This window comes from Siniperca chuatsi, linkage group LG12, assembly GCF_020085105.1.
Source record: "Siniperca chuatsi isolate FFG_IHB_CAS linkage group LG12, ASM2008510v1, whole genome shotgun sequence".
NCBI lineage: Eukaryota > Metazoa > Chordata > Actinopteri > Centrarchiformes > Sinipercidae > Siniperca > Siniperca chuatsi.
The window spans coordinates 19,213,203-19,233,149 of NC_058053.1; the positions used below are offsets into that span (position 1 = coordinate 19,213,203).

The window sequence follows — 19,947 nt, forward strand, 5'->3', positions numbered from 1 at the left end:
AATGAGAAAGAGATCTCCTCTGTGTGTGTCTGTGTGTGTGTGGGAGCATGTGTGCATGTGCATGTATCATCTACTGTATGTGTTAATAACGGCTATCTGTTGAGAAGGAGGAGTGGGAGGAGGAAAGAGGAGCGAGTGTGTGTGTGAGTGTGTGATTGAGTGTGTAGGGGGATAATGACTCTCAAGTATCTCTCTTCTCTCTCGCCTTCAAGCCAATAAACTGCACATAAGGACAGCTTGTTGGGGAGATTTGGCATCAGTAATTGAAAGTGTATCATGGGTTTTTGCGTAGAGAGGCAGTTGCAGTGCTGATGATATTTGTAGTTTCAGCTGAGTTTGTTGTGCAATGGGGTGGGGGCTGGGGCGTTGGGAGAAGGAGGCACGGGAATAATTCATGTCTCTCCAGGGAGTGGTGGGTACTTTGAAGCCTCCAGTTTCACATTATCACACTATATGAGCCAACACAGCTCGCTGCCATACAACCTGATGAATAATGACCACCGCAGTTCAACCTGAGCCTCAAATGGAGTTGATGAGGACCTAAAGTTAGAGAAGGTGGATAACAAGGTCCAGGTGAAGCACACAGATACAGATGAATAGGAGGTCATAATAAACACACACAAACAGCTGGGCTGAAGCAGCTGAAGAGTGAATTTTAACTGTATCAGACTGTGTATAGCTTCATCTACTGCACAATGTTCCTACACTGGTGAATCAGATGGCCTAAGTGTCAGATTTGTAGAATTCCATGTACATTTTTATAAAACTCTTGAGTAAAGTCCTCTACTTTTCTTTTGGGTGACTGAGTTTATAGATATAGAGTTCACCAAATGAGTAAATCATGAACGTGTTCTCAAACTATGGCTGCTGCAGGCACCATTTCTTTTCAATTTTTCTCTCCCTTCCTCATTAGCAAAACCTCTGTGTTTGCTCATTTAGTGATCAATTTCCAACTTATTTATTCCTTTTATAAATTCAATTGAATGTACACCTGCAAAACACCGACTGAATCGGATCAATAACATATCGATCACCTTCTTTATTATGCTGAGCCTTATTTGTTTTGCTAATTTATTAATCTCTGCATGCTATGCTAATGTCCAGTCATCCATGCTATGATAACTACAATTGCCCTGTCCGGTGGCGCAAATGAGAATTTATGGGCTCGGGTTACCACAGAAATGAACTCCTCCAAATCAATAGGCTCAGAGTTGGGTAAATAAATGCCTGCAGAAACTCTCTCGTTTCTAAGCTCAGGTTTGACTGCTGATGCATTAGTAATAAAGCTAAAAGTGTGTGGGTGCCAACCTGAAGAAGAGAGGTAACCCTTAGAAACATGCCCACTGTATCATCTAAAAGGGAGACAGCTTGGCTGCAGGGTAAGCACAGATTTGTTCATGTTTAGTTTCTCCTATCCCTGTCTTTGCCCATTCCATATCTCTGGCTGACTTTATAGGAAGTGAAACCAAGGCAATGGCTGGATGTGAAATACGTATGGTAGCAGCATCAGCAACAGAGTGGATGATCAAATACATTATTGATCCGCTGCATGAAATATCGGTATGAATTATTGACAACATAACCCCTCAGCCAGTGAGTGGGGGAATCCTGGTGTCAGGGAGTAATGGAGGAAGACAGAGAGAAAAAGACAGACAGGAGAGCAGTGTTGGTGGTTAAAATGGGATTTGTTTGTGTTGCATGTTCATATCCGTGCACAAGAAAACTCACTATCACAGATGTGTCTTCTTTACTATCCTTCCAAGTGACTTCTACCATATTTCTTACTCTTTCCACTTCTTCCCTGTGTGCTCCATCTCTCTTTCTCTACCTCTCCCTCTCTTCTCATCCTACCCCTCCTCCTCAGCTCCCCATCTACATGCTGCTATAGGTGGGTGCAGCGAGGGAGATAGCGACAGTGGCGGCGGTGTGAAAAATGGTGGTTGTTAACCATCTGACAGGGCTGTCTCCCAAGAGCTGTAGCTTCTCCAAACAGCCCTAATGGGAAACATGCACATGGACCAGGAAATGGACTTGTTTAAATGTGTTACATCACTAGGAGGGAAAGACATGAAAATGGGCTTGTTTTAAATGTCCTAGAGCCCTGAAAGTAAGGTGTGTTGGGCAAATTTTACAATGTTGCATAGAAAGGAAACGGAAAGAGAGGACAAGTTACAGAAACTGCTTTTTAAAAAGATGTGTTTAACGTTTGGCACATTCATCCTTGGTGCATAATGTTAGAAAATGCATACATGCATGTTGACAGAAAGCAGGACATGGACTGGCTTTTTGTAAAACTCTATAAACCAGCAAATGTGCATCCTGTTCTGCAGCTGAAAAACAGACATTTGAAGAAGAGTGAAGAAAAAAATGCTTGCTATGGAAAGACATGGTTAGACAGAGAAAAAACAAGTTGGTTCCCATGTAACAACTTAAATGGAGACAGAGACCTACTTTCAAATACTGTCCAAAATACAATAAAATTTACATGAATTCTTCCCAGATGTCTCATTAAAACTCCAGACTTCTTTCATGAGAGGAAACTAACTCAAACCCTGCAGTACTTGGAGACAATCGTAATAATAACTGCATGTCATAAGGCAAGGGATGTTTTCCTTTATGACAGGTTTAAGTTTTTTAAGCAAATATTTATGTTTTTTAGTTACATGCATTGCCCATTTAATAAACTATTTATTATAAAATGACCACATATACATATTTTATCTTTCTTTGCATTTGTTTAGTAGCTCATATTTGTTTTGATCAAAACATCATGCTAAAAATCGAGAGAGAGAAAAAGAACTAGCCCAGCTGCTGCTGTTTTGCGAGGTTAAAATCATCATCAAACCTTTAAATTATGTCAATATACATGTTGCTGTGTGTGTGTTTTGTGATTAAAAAACATGTGATAATGACAGCACTTTATAATGTAGCAAATGAATAGCATTACTCCTGCAGTAAATATCAGGGGTGTGTGTTCCTCTTTACTCACGCAGATATTATCTTGCTATGTATACGATGTGTGCAGTTCTATTGTCACTGTGCACAATGTAACGTATTATGAGTTATCCAGTTTCCACCTACTTGCTAATGCATTTCCATAGGACAATAACGTAATTTAAACAAAAAAATAAAGGGGACAAAATTAATGAATAATGATTTAAAACAAGCGTCAAGTCTCTGCATGATATTCATACCATTGCAAAATAAATGGAAACCAGCAGCTGCTTGGAAGGCAGCAAATAAATATCTGGAAAATGGTTGGTTTAGTGTATGCAATTTGGAGTTAATGGGCTAAAACATGCAATACCATTGGTATTGTCCTTTAATATTTTCCAGTAAATGTATCTACGTTTGCTATTAATTCCTCATTACTGCCATGTCCAGTGAAATGATTTAAACTCCAGCAATGTTTCTTACTTGATGTCGCTTTCCTGGACTCTCTCTTCATCCAAGTCCTCTATGAACTTCTCTCCCTTCATCCAGTAGATGAGTGGGCTGACATCACCGCTGTAGCCGAAAAACGCCCGGCAAGTCAGGTTCAAAGCACTTCCTGCAAAGACAGGAGATGACATGCTGTCATGCTTGATTGTCCTACCGGCTTGTTAAAGGTATGCGTTTCATGTTCACAGCCCAAATAAGATTAGATAATATCTGCGCCTTCAAAGTCATCAACACAAACACTTTTTTTATAGGTGACATTTGTATTCACACTTCTTTGTAATTTGTGCATCATACACACGTATGCTAGTGCGCACGCTTGCCCACACTCATACTTGTACACACACATACATGCACGCAGTTATCCTTGCACAAAATTCATGTCAAAAGTGGTTGGATGAGAAAACATGTAAGCTGAATCAAGGGGAAAATCTCAGGAAATGTTTTGATTTGCTCATGTCAACAGCACACACATACAGTATACTGATCTGAAAGCAAGTAAACAGTAATGAACACATGAGGGCACTCAAGAGCTTCCTAAAAAACCCCTCGAGACTGTGTGTCCATGAGAGAAAAGAAGGCAAAAGGAAGTGAGAGGAGGATGACAATAACATTATTTTATTTAGAGCTGCTGCTGGGTATGAAGGAAGGTCAGGAGTCAACAACTGCAGTTTGCTGAGAATTTATATGTGGAAGAAGAAGGAAGGAGGCACCAATGAGGAGCCAATAGGGTTTTATTTCATGGAAATAAGACCCTATTGGCTCCTTATTTTGGAGTATCTCTTTGGTTCAACAGAGAGGGCAAGTATTCAGAAGGGAGAAAAAGGTGATACTTCATGCACCAATTAAAAAAAGGGGTAACAAGTAAAAAAATGTAAACCTAATGTTACATGTAGCACTGGTGTGAGCTGACTAGAACTGGCATAAAGAGGCCCCTTTTTACCACTCATGCAAGACCTTCACTGTCTATGAACTATGTGTGTATTAAGCCGGTGAACATAAAGATAGAGCATTGTTGGCATCTACTATGCACATGTTTATTTTGCATTCCTTTGAAGTGGCATTCTCAAAAGGCCTGGGGTGCAGCAATCACATGCTGCTGCCTCTCAGTGAACCACACAGCAACATGTAAACAACACACAGACGAGGGGAGGCTCATCATGCAGCCTTTATAGTAAACTGTATGGTGGAGGATGTTCCACAAGCATGTGATTTGGGAAGCACTGGGAGAAAGGCATGAAGGGGATGGGGGTGAAGATAGTTTTTCCTGTTTCACAGAAGGATTTATAAGCAGGAGTGCAAGGTACACTGTACTGGTATGGGACATGTATTCATTAATCTGTAGCATATGACAGCACCATGGACAACTCCCAACAATCTAGTGCAACAGAACAGAAGGCAACCTATAGTACTTAACTAGAGCTTCAAACTATGCTTGAGTCAAATGCTCTCTGATAGAGTCAAAACAAAATGCTAGAATTCATTGCAAGACTGTTCTGTTGGATTGCATAGCACTTTGGGTTTCCATTTTTTTGTGATGATCTTTGAACCCTGGCAAGGTTATTTATGAAAGACTGTTTGTGTCTGAACTGAGGGCATGTATCCTCTGTGCTCATCCTGCCCACAACTCAGACACAGCTTCAAAAGATTTCAGTAGGTCACTCTCTGCACAAGGAAAGTTTTAAGGTGTGAAGGGAAGGAGGATGGGAGGACACCCAGGAATGAACTTATAGTACTGTCTGTGAGGAGCAGAGGCTGACATTTCCAAAGTTCAACAGCCACTCTCAGCTTGGTATTTGTGCACAGCCAGGCTCTACAAAGGCTACACGCTGTACCTACAAAATAGGAACCTCCTGCATGTGATTACACACACACACAGGTTTTGGTGCAGCTGTACTTTACTGTATAGTGACACTTAATCATTTGTGTAGCAAACATGCAAAGTAACCATAATGTGCAAATGACATATTGTACAACTGTGTATCTCTGGGTGTGAGACAGATGCAGCATTTCCCTTTTCCTTTGTTTAGAAATCTCCCCCGTGTTGTTAGTTTATCCCACAGATCAATTGTAAACTAGGAATGTCATGCTGCCGGCAGCCGCTGCCTCGAGAGGAAGTCTCCACTGAGCTCCCTGGGAATCACAGGAAATTGTTGGAGGCCCCATGTTGTCTCATTTTAATCCAAGTGCAGCACTCCCCCAAACTCCCTCAAACGCTCTCACAGCCACCTTTGCTACTTCTTCCACCGTTACAAACACCAGTGGGTGGTGTTACACCTGCAACATCACCATTACATTCATGGATGCAGTATGATAGCTGGACATTGTGTTGCAAAATGGTGGCCAATCATTCTTATAAAAGTTGCTCCCCCAGCGTATATACCACAAAAGTATTTTTTCTATTTCAGATTGGCCCTTGACATGTGAATTCTCTTGCCCTGCCTGATTGTCCCATATACTTCAAATTGAGATGATGTCGCGCATAAAAATAACTTATCTAGGCTCTGATAAAGATTGACAAGTATTATTTTATATTTGGCAAAACAAAACTGGAGCTTTCTATCGTATCACACGACTTTCATCAGCAGATGGAGTTTGCCCAGTTGTCATGGAGTTGTAGATGTTCAAATGTCCTTTTCTCAGAGCACTTTAAGGACTTCTTGTCCATGTTGGCTTAAAAATTAAGATTGAAAGTTTATCCTTGAAAAGACTAAAAGAAGAATGAAGAGAAAAATAGTCTGACATGATTGAAAGCTTCAGAGCAGCTACTAATGGACCTTGTGTTGAAATTGTTTTGGCAACTTCTGTTTCCAAGGTCAAAAATGGACTTGCATCTCAACACTTTTATTATTTTTTAAATATAATATACAGCTCCATTGACTATTCACAAAACAAACACCATGTGTGCTATTAAAGATGGTTTGTCAACAGTCTTACAGATGTGTCTTTCATAATGTCAGCCTATGGAAAAAAATCTTTTTTTGTTGCTGTATTAATATATCCATGGTTACATCACATCCTCTGCTTACGTTAAACGTAAATTCACCTCTCTGTAGAGTCCTTCCTTTATTTCCAGAACATGTACCAGTGTACAGGTGAAAAAACACCTATTCTCCCTCCTCCTGTTACATGTACAGCATGTGACTACAGCTGCAGTATAAAATGGCAGGGTCAAGAGCAATTGAACGGCTGTGTTTGCAAGGCTGTTGAAAAAGATGTACAAATATTAGCCAGGCATAGAGAGAAGACGGTTTTATAAAAGGCTGGCATGACTCTGTCATTAGCCTCTAAGCCAGAAAACTACTATGATGTCAAGCCGGTTGAAGTTTGAGCAGATGGTAAGAAGACTATTAACCAGGACTGGAACAATGAGGTGAATAATTTGCACACTATCAAGTTACAGAGGAGGAGGAGCAGCTTTTAAATCCCTCTGTTCTCTCCTGCTGTCAAACCCCACAGCAGTGTCATTATTATTATGATCTATTATTATTCTCAGAGCAGATTGTAACCCTTGGTAACTCACAAGAATGGTGTCTATGTTGACTTTAACTGATCTTGAGGGTGAATTATTACTGAGACGTTATTGTTTTTAAATGGGTGAGGTGGTAACGTGCACAGACAGACCTCAGACCAGGCAGCAGACAGTAATCAGTCCTAATGATGTGAGCATGTGTGTATGTGGGGGAGTTAAGGGTCCAACCATGACCACCTTGGGCGTCATAACAAATGAAAAACATACACGTCTAAAACCTAGATAATCAAAACCCTACTGGAGAAGTACAGTGAGTTTCAGGTAAAAGCATCACGGAGGGCAACTAAAACCAAAGGAAGTTAAATTATGACCTTGGGCCTCAGAGAAGCTTTTAAGAGAACATGAAAGCATGAAAAAACAAGAACAAACTCAAAGATTTTTAATGTTCCAGCAAAAGCATTAGACTGGCATTTAGAGTGAGCCCTTTTCACAGGCTAGCTTCACATTTTTAGTCACAGGTTACATATTTTAAAAATGTGATATTAATATTGTTTCATTTCCCAGCTACTCTAAAATAATGTGGATATTGCGAGCTGCTTGGGCTTTTGTTTCTTATAAACAGTAGTTCTTTCACAGATGTACACACACATATACACACACACGATCTTGGCAGCAGGTGGGACAGTCACAAGCTCAAAATGTGTGTTCAACAAAGCAGAGCTGAGAAGAAGAGCCTTTATCCACCTTTAAAAAGTGATGAAAACACAACTAGCCTCACAAGTCATTTCTGCAGTTAGCACCAAACTAGTTCCATTCAGTTAAGCACAACATAACATCAACAACAGTAACAAAGCTACAGTAACTGTTATGAAATGTGCAAATGCTCACACATGCTGCCTTCAAAAGATATTTACCCAGCTAAGCGGTGTTTGTAACTATTAATTATCTGGCTATTTTGAAGCTTTTGGAGTTTCATAATTTGATAACTAAAAAATATATATTTTAGGGCAGTAACTAACAATAATTTTCTTTATCAGTTAATATGTTTATTATCTTTTCGATTAACCAATTAATTGTTTGATCTAAAAATGTTTGAAAATTGTGAAAAATGTCCATTGCAATTTCCTAATGCCCAAAGTGACATCTTAAATTAGTTTCTTTTGTCCAACCAACAGTCCAAAGCCTGAAGATAATCAGTCTACTATCATATGAGACAAAAAAAAAAGCATCGCATCCTCACATTTAAGAAGCTGGAACACGGTAATGTTTGGCATTTTTACTTGAATTATATCATTCGATTATCAAAATAGCCTAAGATATTTTTTTCTCTTGTGATACATTTTCATAAAAGGATATGGGTTGGACAATTAAAATTAAAAGCATTATAAACAACGATGAGTTTTAATTGATATAATTCTAATTTTGTTGTCATATTATCATATGAGATTATCACAATGATGTTTTTATCATGATAATCCTGCAGTAAAAATGTATATTTCAACAGCTCTACTCACAAGAGAAAGCATAACACCAGCTCAACAAATGTTGACACAACATGCTTTTAATACACTATTGACAAAACAAGCCTAAGCAAAATAAGATTTATAGAGTGCCAGCAATATTGGTTTAACATTTACATTACATAGGTACCTCCTTGCCCCTCTCTCTGTGGATTAACATGCTATCAGTCTTTTGGTAAAAACTCAAAAATTCCATAACTGTGCCATTTTTTCGCAAATAAATGTGCCATTACAAGACTTGGCAAGATTTAGTGTGAAAAATATCCCCCGCTGACTGAATGTATGCCTTGTACAGCACAAGAGCATGATTAAGTGTTTCCATGAGTGTGTGTTTCTTTATATGTGCACGTCTTTGTGTGTCTTTCTGCCTTCACGCATGCGTGGGTGGGGAACAAATCAATGTAATCTGAGTGATTGACATCCTCCCCTCGGCTGAGAGTTGGTCACAGCGCCTGATGGAAATGAGATTTAAGATCCACCCTTTCTTTTATTTCTTCCCGGCGTCTCTTAGTCTTACAGACTTCCACACAGACTGATTACGACTCCAATACAAGCTAAAGATGAATACTCGGTGGACAGTATAATTTGAAAGGATAACTCTTGAACCTAATTGAACTGGATGTGCAGCAGAGGTGAAGTTGTAAAGAGTGCCAAAGTCCCATCCTCTTTGTAATCTAGCTTCTATACCCCTAGCCTCTACAACTCCATAGTCTCATAGAAAGTTTCTTTCATTGGTCTGCCTGAAAAGGTGAAATTGGAGTTTCCATATTCTAAGACAAATGGGTATGTACTACTGTGCTGGCTAGTGCATCTCATTATTTAAACAAATTATTATTTTGTAAGCATTTAGCAACATGAATCACCCCAGTGCTGTCTGTAGACTTTGAATGCAAAAAAAATTGTCAGATATTTTGGCCTTATTTGCTTTCTTGCTGAGAATTAGAATTAGATGAGAAAACTGATACCACTCTCATGTCTGTATGGTAAATATGAAGCCACAGCAAGCAGCTGGTTATCTAAAGACAAGAAACAGGGGGAAACAGCAAGCCTGGCTCTATCCAAAGGTAAAAAAAAATAATAATCAGCCTACCAGCTCCTCTAAAGTTCACTAAATAAAAGAGACTCACAGGAAGTCACTGTGGGCCAAGGAATAATCCCACACATAACCTTCTGTAAAACCATAAGTTTTCACACTTTGTTTTTTGTACAAATTAAACAAACAAGATATAATGTGTTCGGACAGAGCCAGGCTATCAAGTTTTTATGCTAAATTAAGATAACCGGCTGCTGGCTGTAGCGTCATATTTTGCGTACAGAAATGAGAGTGGTACCGATCTTCTCATCTAACTCTCGGCAAAAAGTGAATGAGCATATTTCCCAAAGTGTTAAACTATTCCTTTAAAGCGCATCTAACAGCAGGTGCAAATCTTGTTTTTGATAATCTTCTGTAGTTTAAGTACTTACCTTGATGCAGTAATGTCACAGTGTACTCCGTTGTGTCAGTACACTGTGACATCCTGTCGGGTGTGGTCAAAGGTACTCCAGACTTTCAACCAGAGAAGGCAGTGAAACACTGCTTTTCAGACTGGAATTAAATTACTCTTTAAAGTGACAAGTTTTTACTAGCCAGCACATTTTTAGATGCCATTTTGCCTATAGTACATTACATTCATTTGTCAGACGTATATGTCTAAAGTGACTTACAATAACTAAATGAAAGTGCATACTGAATGCACTTACAATAAGTGCATTCATGCCGAACATGGATATAAACAGAAATCCACATCATGCCTTTCAAAGGAATCATAAAATAAGCCCTCTATTAGAAAAGACATTCAGCAAGAAAATTGCTTGGAACACAAGCAAACCCTGAATGAGTGAAACTGAGTGAGAGACCAAGAATGGTGATCGGACCTAGAGAGACTATAAAATGATGTGTGCTACACAGGGTCATGAATATGATTTGCATCAGTCGTTGGTGCATGTTTAGCTGATTTCACAGTATTTGGGATAATTTGACTTCACAGAGCTGGCACTCAGATTCAGACAGAGGAATACTTTCCAAGCCAGAGGAGAGAAAAACAAACCCTGCACAGAAAACACTCTGCAGATGCTGTCCAAATTCAGCACAGATGCACAGAGCACACAGTAAGATTGACAGATACGCAGACAGAAGGGCAGATGAATGAACAGACAGGCAAAAAAAAAAAGAAACAATAAAACCATGCGCATACAAACATGATTATAAACAAACAGACACACACATTCACGTCAATGTCATTTCTGTCTTTTCTGTCTCATCTCTTTCATCTCTTTCTCCTAGAATCGACTGAATAGACCCCCCTGTCTTTCACATGCCACTGCTTGGAGCAGAGTTGGTTTGTGTGTTTCTTTGTGTGTGCCATCCACCACCATGTTTTATTTGTAGAATAAGAAACAATCTGGAGTGCTTTTTGAATAAGTCATAGTCAGAGTGTGTTTGATGTTTCATAACACACTCTGATCTTCAGCAAAACCCAGTGTTCTCTTAGTGCTCTGTTTTCAAGGCAGGGTGAAGGCACAAGAAGCGATACCACATGTTGGTATTTTCCTCACCCTGAAGTGTACTTTGCTCATTTGTTAGATTTTTTTGCCCTGTGCAGGTGGGAGGAGAGGCAAAGTGAGTTGGGAGTTCCATGTAAACCAAGTAAGTTGAGGTATAAGTATCTATTCAGTTTTCATTCAAATGTCACTTATCTTGGAAATGTTCATCACACATACTGTATCATATGTGCTTCCTAATTCCATTTTTAGCTGATACTATATCAGCTACTATAATTTCAAAAGTTTGGCACCAAAACACAGTACCATTATGTGCAATGATAAGTTGGGGTTGCCGTAATGAAATCATGCACAACTAAACACCAGACTGCTGCAAAACAACCACATCATCCCAGTTAAACTCAATAATCTCTGCAAACAATCAAATGCAGGAGATGTGGAGAGTCTGGGAATACATGAATGTCAAAAGTTTGCACAGTTGACAGCGAAAATATTAGAATTAGAAAACCAGTCTCCAATTAACATCACATCACATCCTCGGGACTGTCTGTTCCCACCAGTCTTCTCTCTGCTGACTCATCTAAAAACATGAAGTTACCAAGGGAAACAGCAGCATGTATCATATCCCTTTTTCCATCTTGTCTTGCAAAAGCACAGATTCATTTTAAAGAGCATTCTTAGTTGCAATATGATGATCATACAGAAAATAAAGATCCCGTCCTATGGAAGCGTATATGGGACTATATACAAATGATAATGTAAACTTGAAAATGAAAATGTAATTCCACAATAGCATTATAATTTTCCACATGTGTATGTGTTATTTGAGTAAAAATGAAAATGAAAATGCAGTAATAGAATTTTCATTTTCACATACTTATATGGGCGTTCTATGACTACATTAAAGTGAAATAGGAAAAGCTGTTTGACTTTTAATTTTCCTGATGTAGAGTCTACTGCTGTAGACTGGACAATATTCAAAAGTTATTAAAAAGTTAATTAAAATTTCAAAATGAAAATGTAATATAAACAATGTAACCTGATTTTCCATTCATGCAAGCAATGTTTAAGTCAAAATGAAAATGACAATGAAATTTTCTAACGATTTGAAAATGAAAATGGCATTTGACATTTCATTTACATAGACTGAACCTGCTATACAGTGGACACTATTCAAATGGAATAAGCAAAACAGAGCCCCCAGTCTTTGCATTTACATTTACATGTCACCATGCTCTATTTGGGTCAACATGAACATGAAAATGTAATCAGTGTCAGTGCTCTCATCAAGGCAGGTCTTCAGTTAGGACATCACTGACTACTGCTAAAACTAGTGATATGGGGCACTGAATTTGATGAATTTACTGTTTATCAGACAAAAAATGAGACAAGAATTATGTTTGAAAAACTGCCCCCTCACAGAGAGTCTCAAGAGTCTCACAGATTACTGTACAAAAACACACAACTTTTATAACGGTATTCACTGATTTTGGTGAAACTTTTGAAAAGTTTACATTATCATGTGAATATAGTCCCGTATACGCTTTCAGACATGTAAAAATAATTGGCTTTTGTCCTGCTTTTGTCCAATACAGATTTTCTACACAAATATATTAAATCCCCCAAAAGGCTTCGAATGTTTAAAAACACATCTACTCATCCTCTCTAATAATAAAATAAAAAAATCTACAAACTAAATGCAAATATGTTTACTTTCAAAAGTACTGAGAACTGCTGGACTCAAGTTGACTCTAACTTCACTAGAGTTTGTTCTGAGTGTACAGTATGTACACTGGAGATTTCAAGTTTTCACTTGTGCTTGTGTAATTAGATTTTTGGGCCATGATGATTGGCTTCCACACTGGTTGTGATGTCACAAAAATGTCTCAAACTCACAGTACAGCAGGCGAATGTGAAAACAGCTTTCTAGTGACAAACTCTCAACATACTGTACATCAATCTGTACAGCGAAGGTTAAACATTCAAAGAAAGCAACCATAAGAAACATCAATTACTGAGCTTTATTTAAAAATAAATAAATAAATACACTACTCGTTAATAGGGTCTCTGTGCTATTATGGGGAATTGTCATTTGTTTGTTATTGCTTTTGCTCCACTTGTATTTGCGATTTACAACCTTATCAGTCTAATTACGTAAACACGTCTGTTTAATCATTTGAAATTTAGCTGTTTTTGTCTGCTGCTATATTTCGTCTCTTCAGTGGGGCGGAGGCTTCAGTGGATGTTTAAGTCACATGGATCATGTACATCATGATTTATTCACTAACCATGTTTCAATTGCACTTTGTTGCATATTTTTTTTAGCGACACACCAACTTTTCCAACTCAGCCAAGCGTAAAAACATTTGGCGATATTTTTGGATGGAAACGCACTTAGTAACTACAGATTATGGTTACCGTGTGGTCATTGTGCTTCAAAATAAGACCATGCCTCATTACTTTGTGAAAACATGGTGACTGGGCTCTCTCGATCCTCACATACAGTATATAAAATTCAAATTAAAAATGTTGGCACATCATTTGCTTGCTGATAGCATATTTGTGTTGCTGTATGTTTGCACCTTGCCATTCTGTGTCTGATGGTCAAGCAGAAATTGCTTGTGTGTGCATATGTGCTTGTGTGTGCAAATTTACTGTATGTGTGTGTCTGAAGTGAAAAATCACCAAAAGTGGAGTTAATGTACAAGGCTTTCACACAAAACAGCATTATTCTACAGAGACTTTAATTTCAGAGTTTGGGTATTTTAAGCATGGATTAAAATGGCCAAGCAGAAAGTGCCCATGTGTCCATATGTATTGTATGTGTGTGTCTGTGAGAGAGAGAGAGGTCTTGTTTGTGAAGATTTCATGTGGATATCGCTGCAGGAGAATCTGATTTAAGTCCTGTCAGTCAAGATTCTTCCCCCACAAGGTGTGAAACAAGCCTAAAAAATGGTGAACATGGTACTGTGTAATCATTTTTCTACACAGGGAGGATAGGAGAATGAACAAGACAAGCAATAACTAGACAAGTGTGGCTTTGAGCATCAAAATTACGATATATTTCAAACTATCTTTAGATTAAGTGGTGCTTTGTGATATATTTGAGATTGCTTTCAATAAATTACTGCTATGTGTGCATGTGTGTGTTTGCTTAATGCAGCAAAGGGAGGTGCATCCATATGTGTGGTTAAAATGGATGGAACACTATGGAAAATGGCAGTGAAGAAAGTCCCTAGTGCAAGTTGTATATGATAATACATACATTTTCTGTATGCTCTCCTATGCAAACTACATGCAGCCTCAGATTCACCCCAAAATCATAGAGTGGCACACTTTCATAATATACACACAATCTAGTCAAGGGCAAGAGAGTGAGATGAGTTGGGGGGAGGCAGAGTGATAAAAAAAATGGAACATTGAGAAAAGACAGCGGACGACAGCTAGTCAGCATCAACAACATCCCCTAGAGATTCCTTTAAATTCTCATTCCAATCCCCGTCGCTAAAAATATCGGATCTCGCTTCTTAGTCCAGACTCATCTCTCAATACGGGGGGGGGGGGCATCTCCAGAGAACCGTAACCAGGCAGGTGTGTTTACTGTTTTTTGGTTGTATCAGGAGTGGGGTGTTGAGCTCAGAAAAGTCCAAATCTGTCTGTCAACATTTCTTTTCTTTAGCCGCCTGCCGGTTACCATGACAACACCTACTGTGCTGGGTAGGAGCAACTCTGCAGGCTCCGTCAGGACAGAAAATACAGTAAAGACAGGTACTGTGCCACATTAGGACCTCTGTGGATCTGTACCGATGGCAAGCAGCAATCAAAGTCGGCTTTAATTGGAGGAGGGCCAAAACAAAATTCTGGGTGCACTCAACCAGAAAATATTTGCTTCATCAAGCAGCTTTTAAAACATTACTACCGTATATAAGTACTGGGGCTTTTTGTTCGTGGCATAGCAGTGAGCTGATGTGGAACAATGACGATAGGCTGAACTGATTACTTTTTACTCTGCATTGCGGAGAAGTGCAGTTGGTGTGAGGTGGGGGAATTGGAGGAGTGAGAAGTACAGTGAAAGAGCAGATTGGAGGATTTGGGCAGAATAAGTGGAGGAATGAGTAAGGGCAATGAGAACATGAAAGAGTTGGGGCCCACCTCCTACACCACCTCAGCCTCTCTTCTGTTCTAATATCGTCCCCTCTCCAGAGACAAGCCCTTAATTACCATTACAAGCCTGAGAGCTTTTAACAGACGAGAATCCTGCTTCTTTTCCTCTCTGTCGCTCCTTCTCCCCGTTTGTTCCGTGGCCCCTGATGATCCATCAGGGAAATGTCAGCCGTTAATTACCGGTAAAAATTACGGCCTTTGTGAACAGGTAGTTGGTGCCCTCGCTTTCATCTCCCCTTTCGTCTGCTAATTGTCCCTTTTTGATGACATAATAGGTGCTCTGTCCGAGGCAGCGGAAGACAGAGGCTCATTATACCATGAGAAGCACTGTGGGGGATTATGCGATGATGTGATGATGAACTAAATAAACGCTCCTTTATCTTTCTAGCAATTTCATACTGACTGAGGGATCAACGTAGCAACAAGTGCCAGTGCCCCACCTCTTCCTCAAAACTCAGCCTTGTCCATATCCCATGACAGTATGACTGTGCACCATTGCAATAGAAATAAAATTCCTCAACACGCCCCAGCTCACCGATGTTGTGAACCCTTGCTTTTCGAACCTTTCTGCCCTCTCTCATAACTGTGTTCTCTTGTTCTCTTACAAAGTGTCTTTGTCGCTCATGTCTTATCAGGCAGGCTCCACATCCTCCCTTTCTTTTATGCTTCTTTCATTTTTATGCCAGAGGGTTTGGGGACCACTGTTGTGGGTTCACGTGAAATCCTCCTTTTATAGTCAAAATGAGACATTAGAGTGAATTTCCCTCAATGACACTGGGAGTCATCCTTCTAAAAACTGCCTTTCAAGTGCCTTAAGGAAACTGGGGCACTTTACACTTTAAAATTTGCCACTGGCCAAGAAAATATTTTGAAAATTTAAGAATGTATGTTAATATCTATGATGATGAAAATGACTATATAAAAGAAAAACAAATAAAGAGGTGGAAAGGAAAAGAACAGTGTGAACATTGCAGCTAAAAGACAAGTGCAGACATGCAGAGCATAAGAGAGAGAGAGCTGTAATTGGCTCCTGTCCAGGGGGCTGGAGGCCATTTAAACGGTGTGATTTGAACACTTGACGAGGAACATCACTCTAACGAATGACCTGGCTGCAGGCGTTCACCCACTGACTAGAACACTAACTGAGGCCAGACTAACTCAATCAAAACCAGAACTCAGTAACTTAGATCAGGTCACACCAACCCAGACCATCCACTATTAACCCACATATCACAGTGGACTTAATCACACCCCATTCACACACTTGTGTCACTTCTGGCCCTCTATTCCCTCACCACCCCATATTTCCAAACTGAAACTAGGAACAATGTTGCCTGTGAGGAAAGCAGGTTTTGATTTGTGAAAGGTCTTAAACAAAGAATATGATGATCATGGTATTATATGCTTTCTTAATAACTCTTGGTCCAAATACCACTTTGTGAGGAAAGAGATGATCAATGACAATTATTGATGGGCAAATGTAATAAATTATTGTAAAATACAATACAATTTAAAAATGTCAACAGCCCAAGTGAAAGTTGCAGTTTAGTAATACCAGTATAGTTAGAAGTAAGACAAGATCAGAAATATCTGTCACACTGTAGGTGACATAGTTTACAGTTTAGATGAGATGGCTTGAAACTGATGAATCAGTGGGATAAATGCCAAACTGGATAGAAAATCTGGTCAGGAATGACGAGTCCCTTCTCCTTAGTAACCACTGCTGAGGTGTTAATGGGACAGGAGAGGCGCCTAAACAACACCTGCTGTGGTCAATAGAATACAAATGCAAAGCAATAGAATAAGTAATGCAAAGTAATTAATAGTGCTTTACATAAGACTGACTCTGAAACTAAAACAACAGAATAAATGACATGACATTAATAAATGGTAGCATAAAAAAATAAATTTTTATTGCCTATCATAAAAAGCAATGAGAAACAGCTAGATAGCTTAGATTTAAACTACGTTACCATGTTTGGATTTATTTCTGGGAACAATGAACAGACCAGTGCTGACTGACCTTACACAGGGTTCATTATTCTGTCACCAGCAGTTATTTTCAGTGGAGCATTATGTTGTTAGTAGCAACTGCTACTGGCACAGTTCCATTTATGCAGTTTAACTGACATTGTTACATCATCAAACAACTGTGTTGTCGAATCTGTGACCAAACAAATATCGTCATGTATGTTTTATCTACTCCCCAAATGCCCTTATTGGACCATTATCTGCAGGTAGTCACTTTATTGTAGCTATTTTATTATTGTTGTTTTTGTAATTTGAGAATAATGTTGCAAAAGGAATGGAGTATTTTTCCCCATTCTGAATTTCCAAATTTCAAGTTTTACTTTTAATGATTATATTCTCAACAAAGAAACACAGGATAATGTAACAATTCGACAGGTTTATTAAAGCTGCAAGTTTTAAACATCTCATCTTCATTTCTGAGAAATTCTGTTTTTTTCTGTTAGCTTTGCATGGCAGATGGCTCTAAATACTACGATGCCCATGAACCTCAGCTGCTGTTGTTGTGGAGATGAAGCCAAAAGAGGTCAAAACTCCAGCAACACTTGTAGTATACACAACAACTTTATTGTCAGACCAATGCGTTTCAGCTTGTGGCCTTCATCAGGGTCATCATCATATGGAGATGAAGCCAGTCAGAAGAAGCAAAATCAAAAATATTTAATGTTGAAATCTGAAACAACACATTGCTGTATGGTTGCTGTGTCATCAGTTTTCTAAAAGGAGCAATCTTTAGCTTCCCTCTGTTGTTACTGGCACATATACCAGAATTTTAAGCTCCATGATTGGATGTTTCTTACCAAAATGCACATTGGGAGTTGTACTTACATTACTTGTCTCTTTACTTTTCTGTGTACACAGGCTTGTACCTTTGATGTTTTATCAAAGAACCAGAATTCATAACAATAAAGAGACCTTTAGACAGAAATATGGTGCATTCAAACCAATTTGGACTACAAGACATTCATGCTTAAAAACATGAAGATACATTATACTAATTTGCAGTTTAATAGCGACAAGACTTGCTCATGCCATTCGTACCTAAATGTAATAATTTTATGCACAAACTGTGATTTTTTTTTGCATGTCCTCTGGAGCTTTACACATACCCCTGGCTTTATGCTCATACACTGTCTTTAGAATAGCAGATAGGAATTAATTTACTATTTCTCTTTCATCTCCTTTCTCCATGCAACATATCACATATCTTCACTTGCTGAAGACAGAGACCCTCTGTATCTCTTCTTTATCCTCCAGATATGTCGCCCCTCCACTTTGCAGTTAACCTTCTTCTGGGTGTTCACCGAGCTATTTCCTCTGACCAAAGCTTTGGCTTATCTTCCAAACATCACCCCAGCCCCCCCGTGTCCTATTTTTTTCTCATCACCTACCTACCCTTTTCTGTTCTCCTCACAGCACATCCCTCCACACACACACACACACACATACAGCCCTCCTCTTTTCTATAACACAAAGGGGTTCCCACCCCTCTTCACCACCCACAACCCTGCCTCTTATCACACCTCTAGCACTCTGTCCTCGCTCTCACCCTCTGGTTTTGGAACCTGACCCTCAATTTTCAACACACCACTTCAGCTACTTTCAATTGAGGTCTAGACAGATAAATAGGCCTCGCTACACCTCCTCCCCATTTTTCTTTTCCTCTGTTTGTCTCACACTTCTTTCTTACCCTTCCCTGTTTCAATTTCTGGTTCTTGTTCCCCTCCCCCAAAATCCACCAAGAGCCTGTCTGGTAAATTCAGGACTTTTGAGTGGCAGTGCAGATTGAACTCCAGCCATAAGAGGCCTATGTGTTGATAAATCTAAATCAAGGCTGACAAATGACTTGTGACGAGTGGGCTGGAGACACTGGGACAGGGGCAATGGGGAAAACAGAAATGTTTACACACTAACACAGGCTGATGATGTCCCCTGGTACTTGGCAAGCACTGGGATAATTTCACTGGCAAAATACCTGTGGGAACTGTGTGGAGCGACTTCTTAGGATGACTTTCAGCCAATCAGAGTGGCAACGAGGGAGCACGCTAGGAAGTTAATTACTGCAATGATTTCCTGTGAGAAGCAGGCTGTGTTTTATTTGTGTGTGTATTTGCATGTGTGAGTGTGTGTGTCTACCTACAGAATATATACTGTATGCTCCATCATGACAGGGGGGGGGGAGCTCAGCATCAATCAGTCCTTTTCTTCAAACGAGAATAAACAAGCTGTACTGCACAGATCCTCGGTTTCTGTCACTTTGACCATAACCTTAAGGTCTTCTGCCCTGTTACTGTAATGATATCACATGTACTCATAAATCTAATATAGCATCCTGCTGATAATCCAAACTATGAGTCCTTGCCAGGACCCTATCTTGAAGACATCAACAGGCATTACATCATATCCTATTTTCACTTTTCTCATTTTGTCCCTGAGGATCATTACTTTAAAAGAATACAACTGAGATTTGGTTTCTATAGTAACAGAAATGTTCACTTTGCCTTCCTAGCTTATCCACGAGTAGAAAGAACAAGGTTTTCAATTATGACCAGTAAATGAAGATTGTGTGCGTGAATGAGTGCATGCACACATGCAAATTGACAATGACTGTAAATTAAGCCAAATGGTTAAGCCAACTAAGCAGTATATTGAATGTGTCCATGCTGTTTACACACACACACACACACACACACACACACACACACACACACACACGCTTGTAACAACTGTATATTTTACACTGTATAAAATACAGTGTGACATAAGCATACACAAAAAAGGCAG

General features: G+C 39.3%; 1 protein-coding gene across 10 annotated transcripts in view; it reads right to left on the minus strand.

The window, feature by feature from the left end:
• The window catches only part of LOC122885894 (interleukin-1 receptor accessory protein-like 1-B), a 304,362-nt gene that overhangs the window by 11,354 nt on the left and 273,061 nt on the right, over positions 1-19,947 (minus strand). For all 10 annotated transcript variants that reach the window (XM_044217634.1, XM_044217632.1, XM_044217633.1 and 7 more), the window contains one exon: positions 3,418-3,550. In XM_044217634.1, coding sequence (XP_044073569.1) covers positions 3,418-3,550 — 133 coding nt within the window. The remainder of the gene's footprint in view (positions 1-3,417; positions 3,551-19,947) is intronic.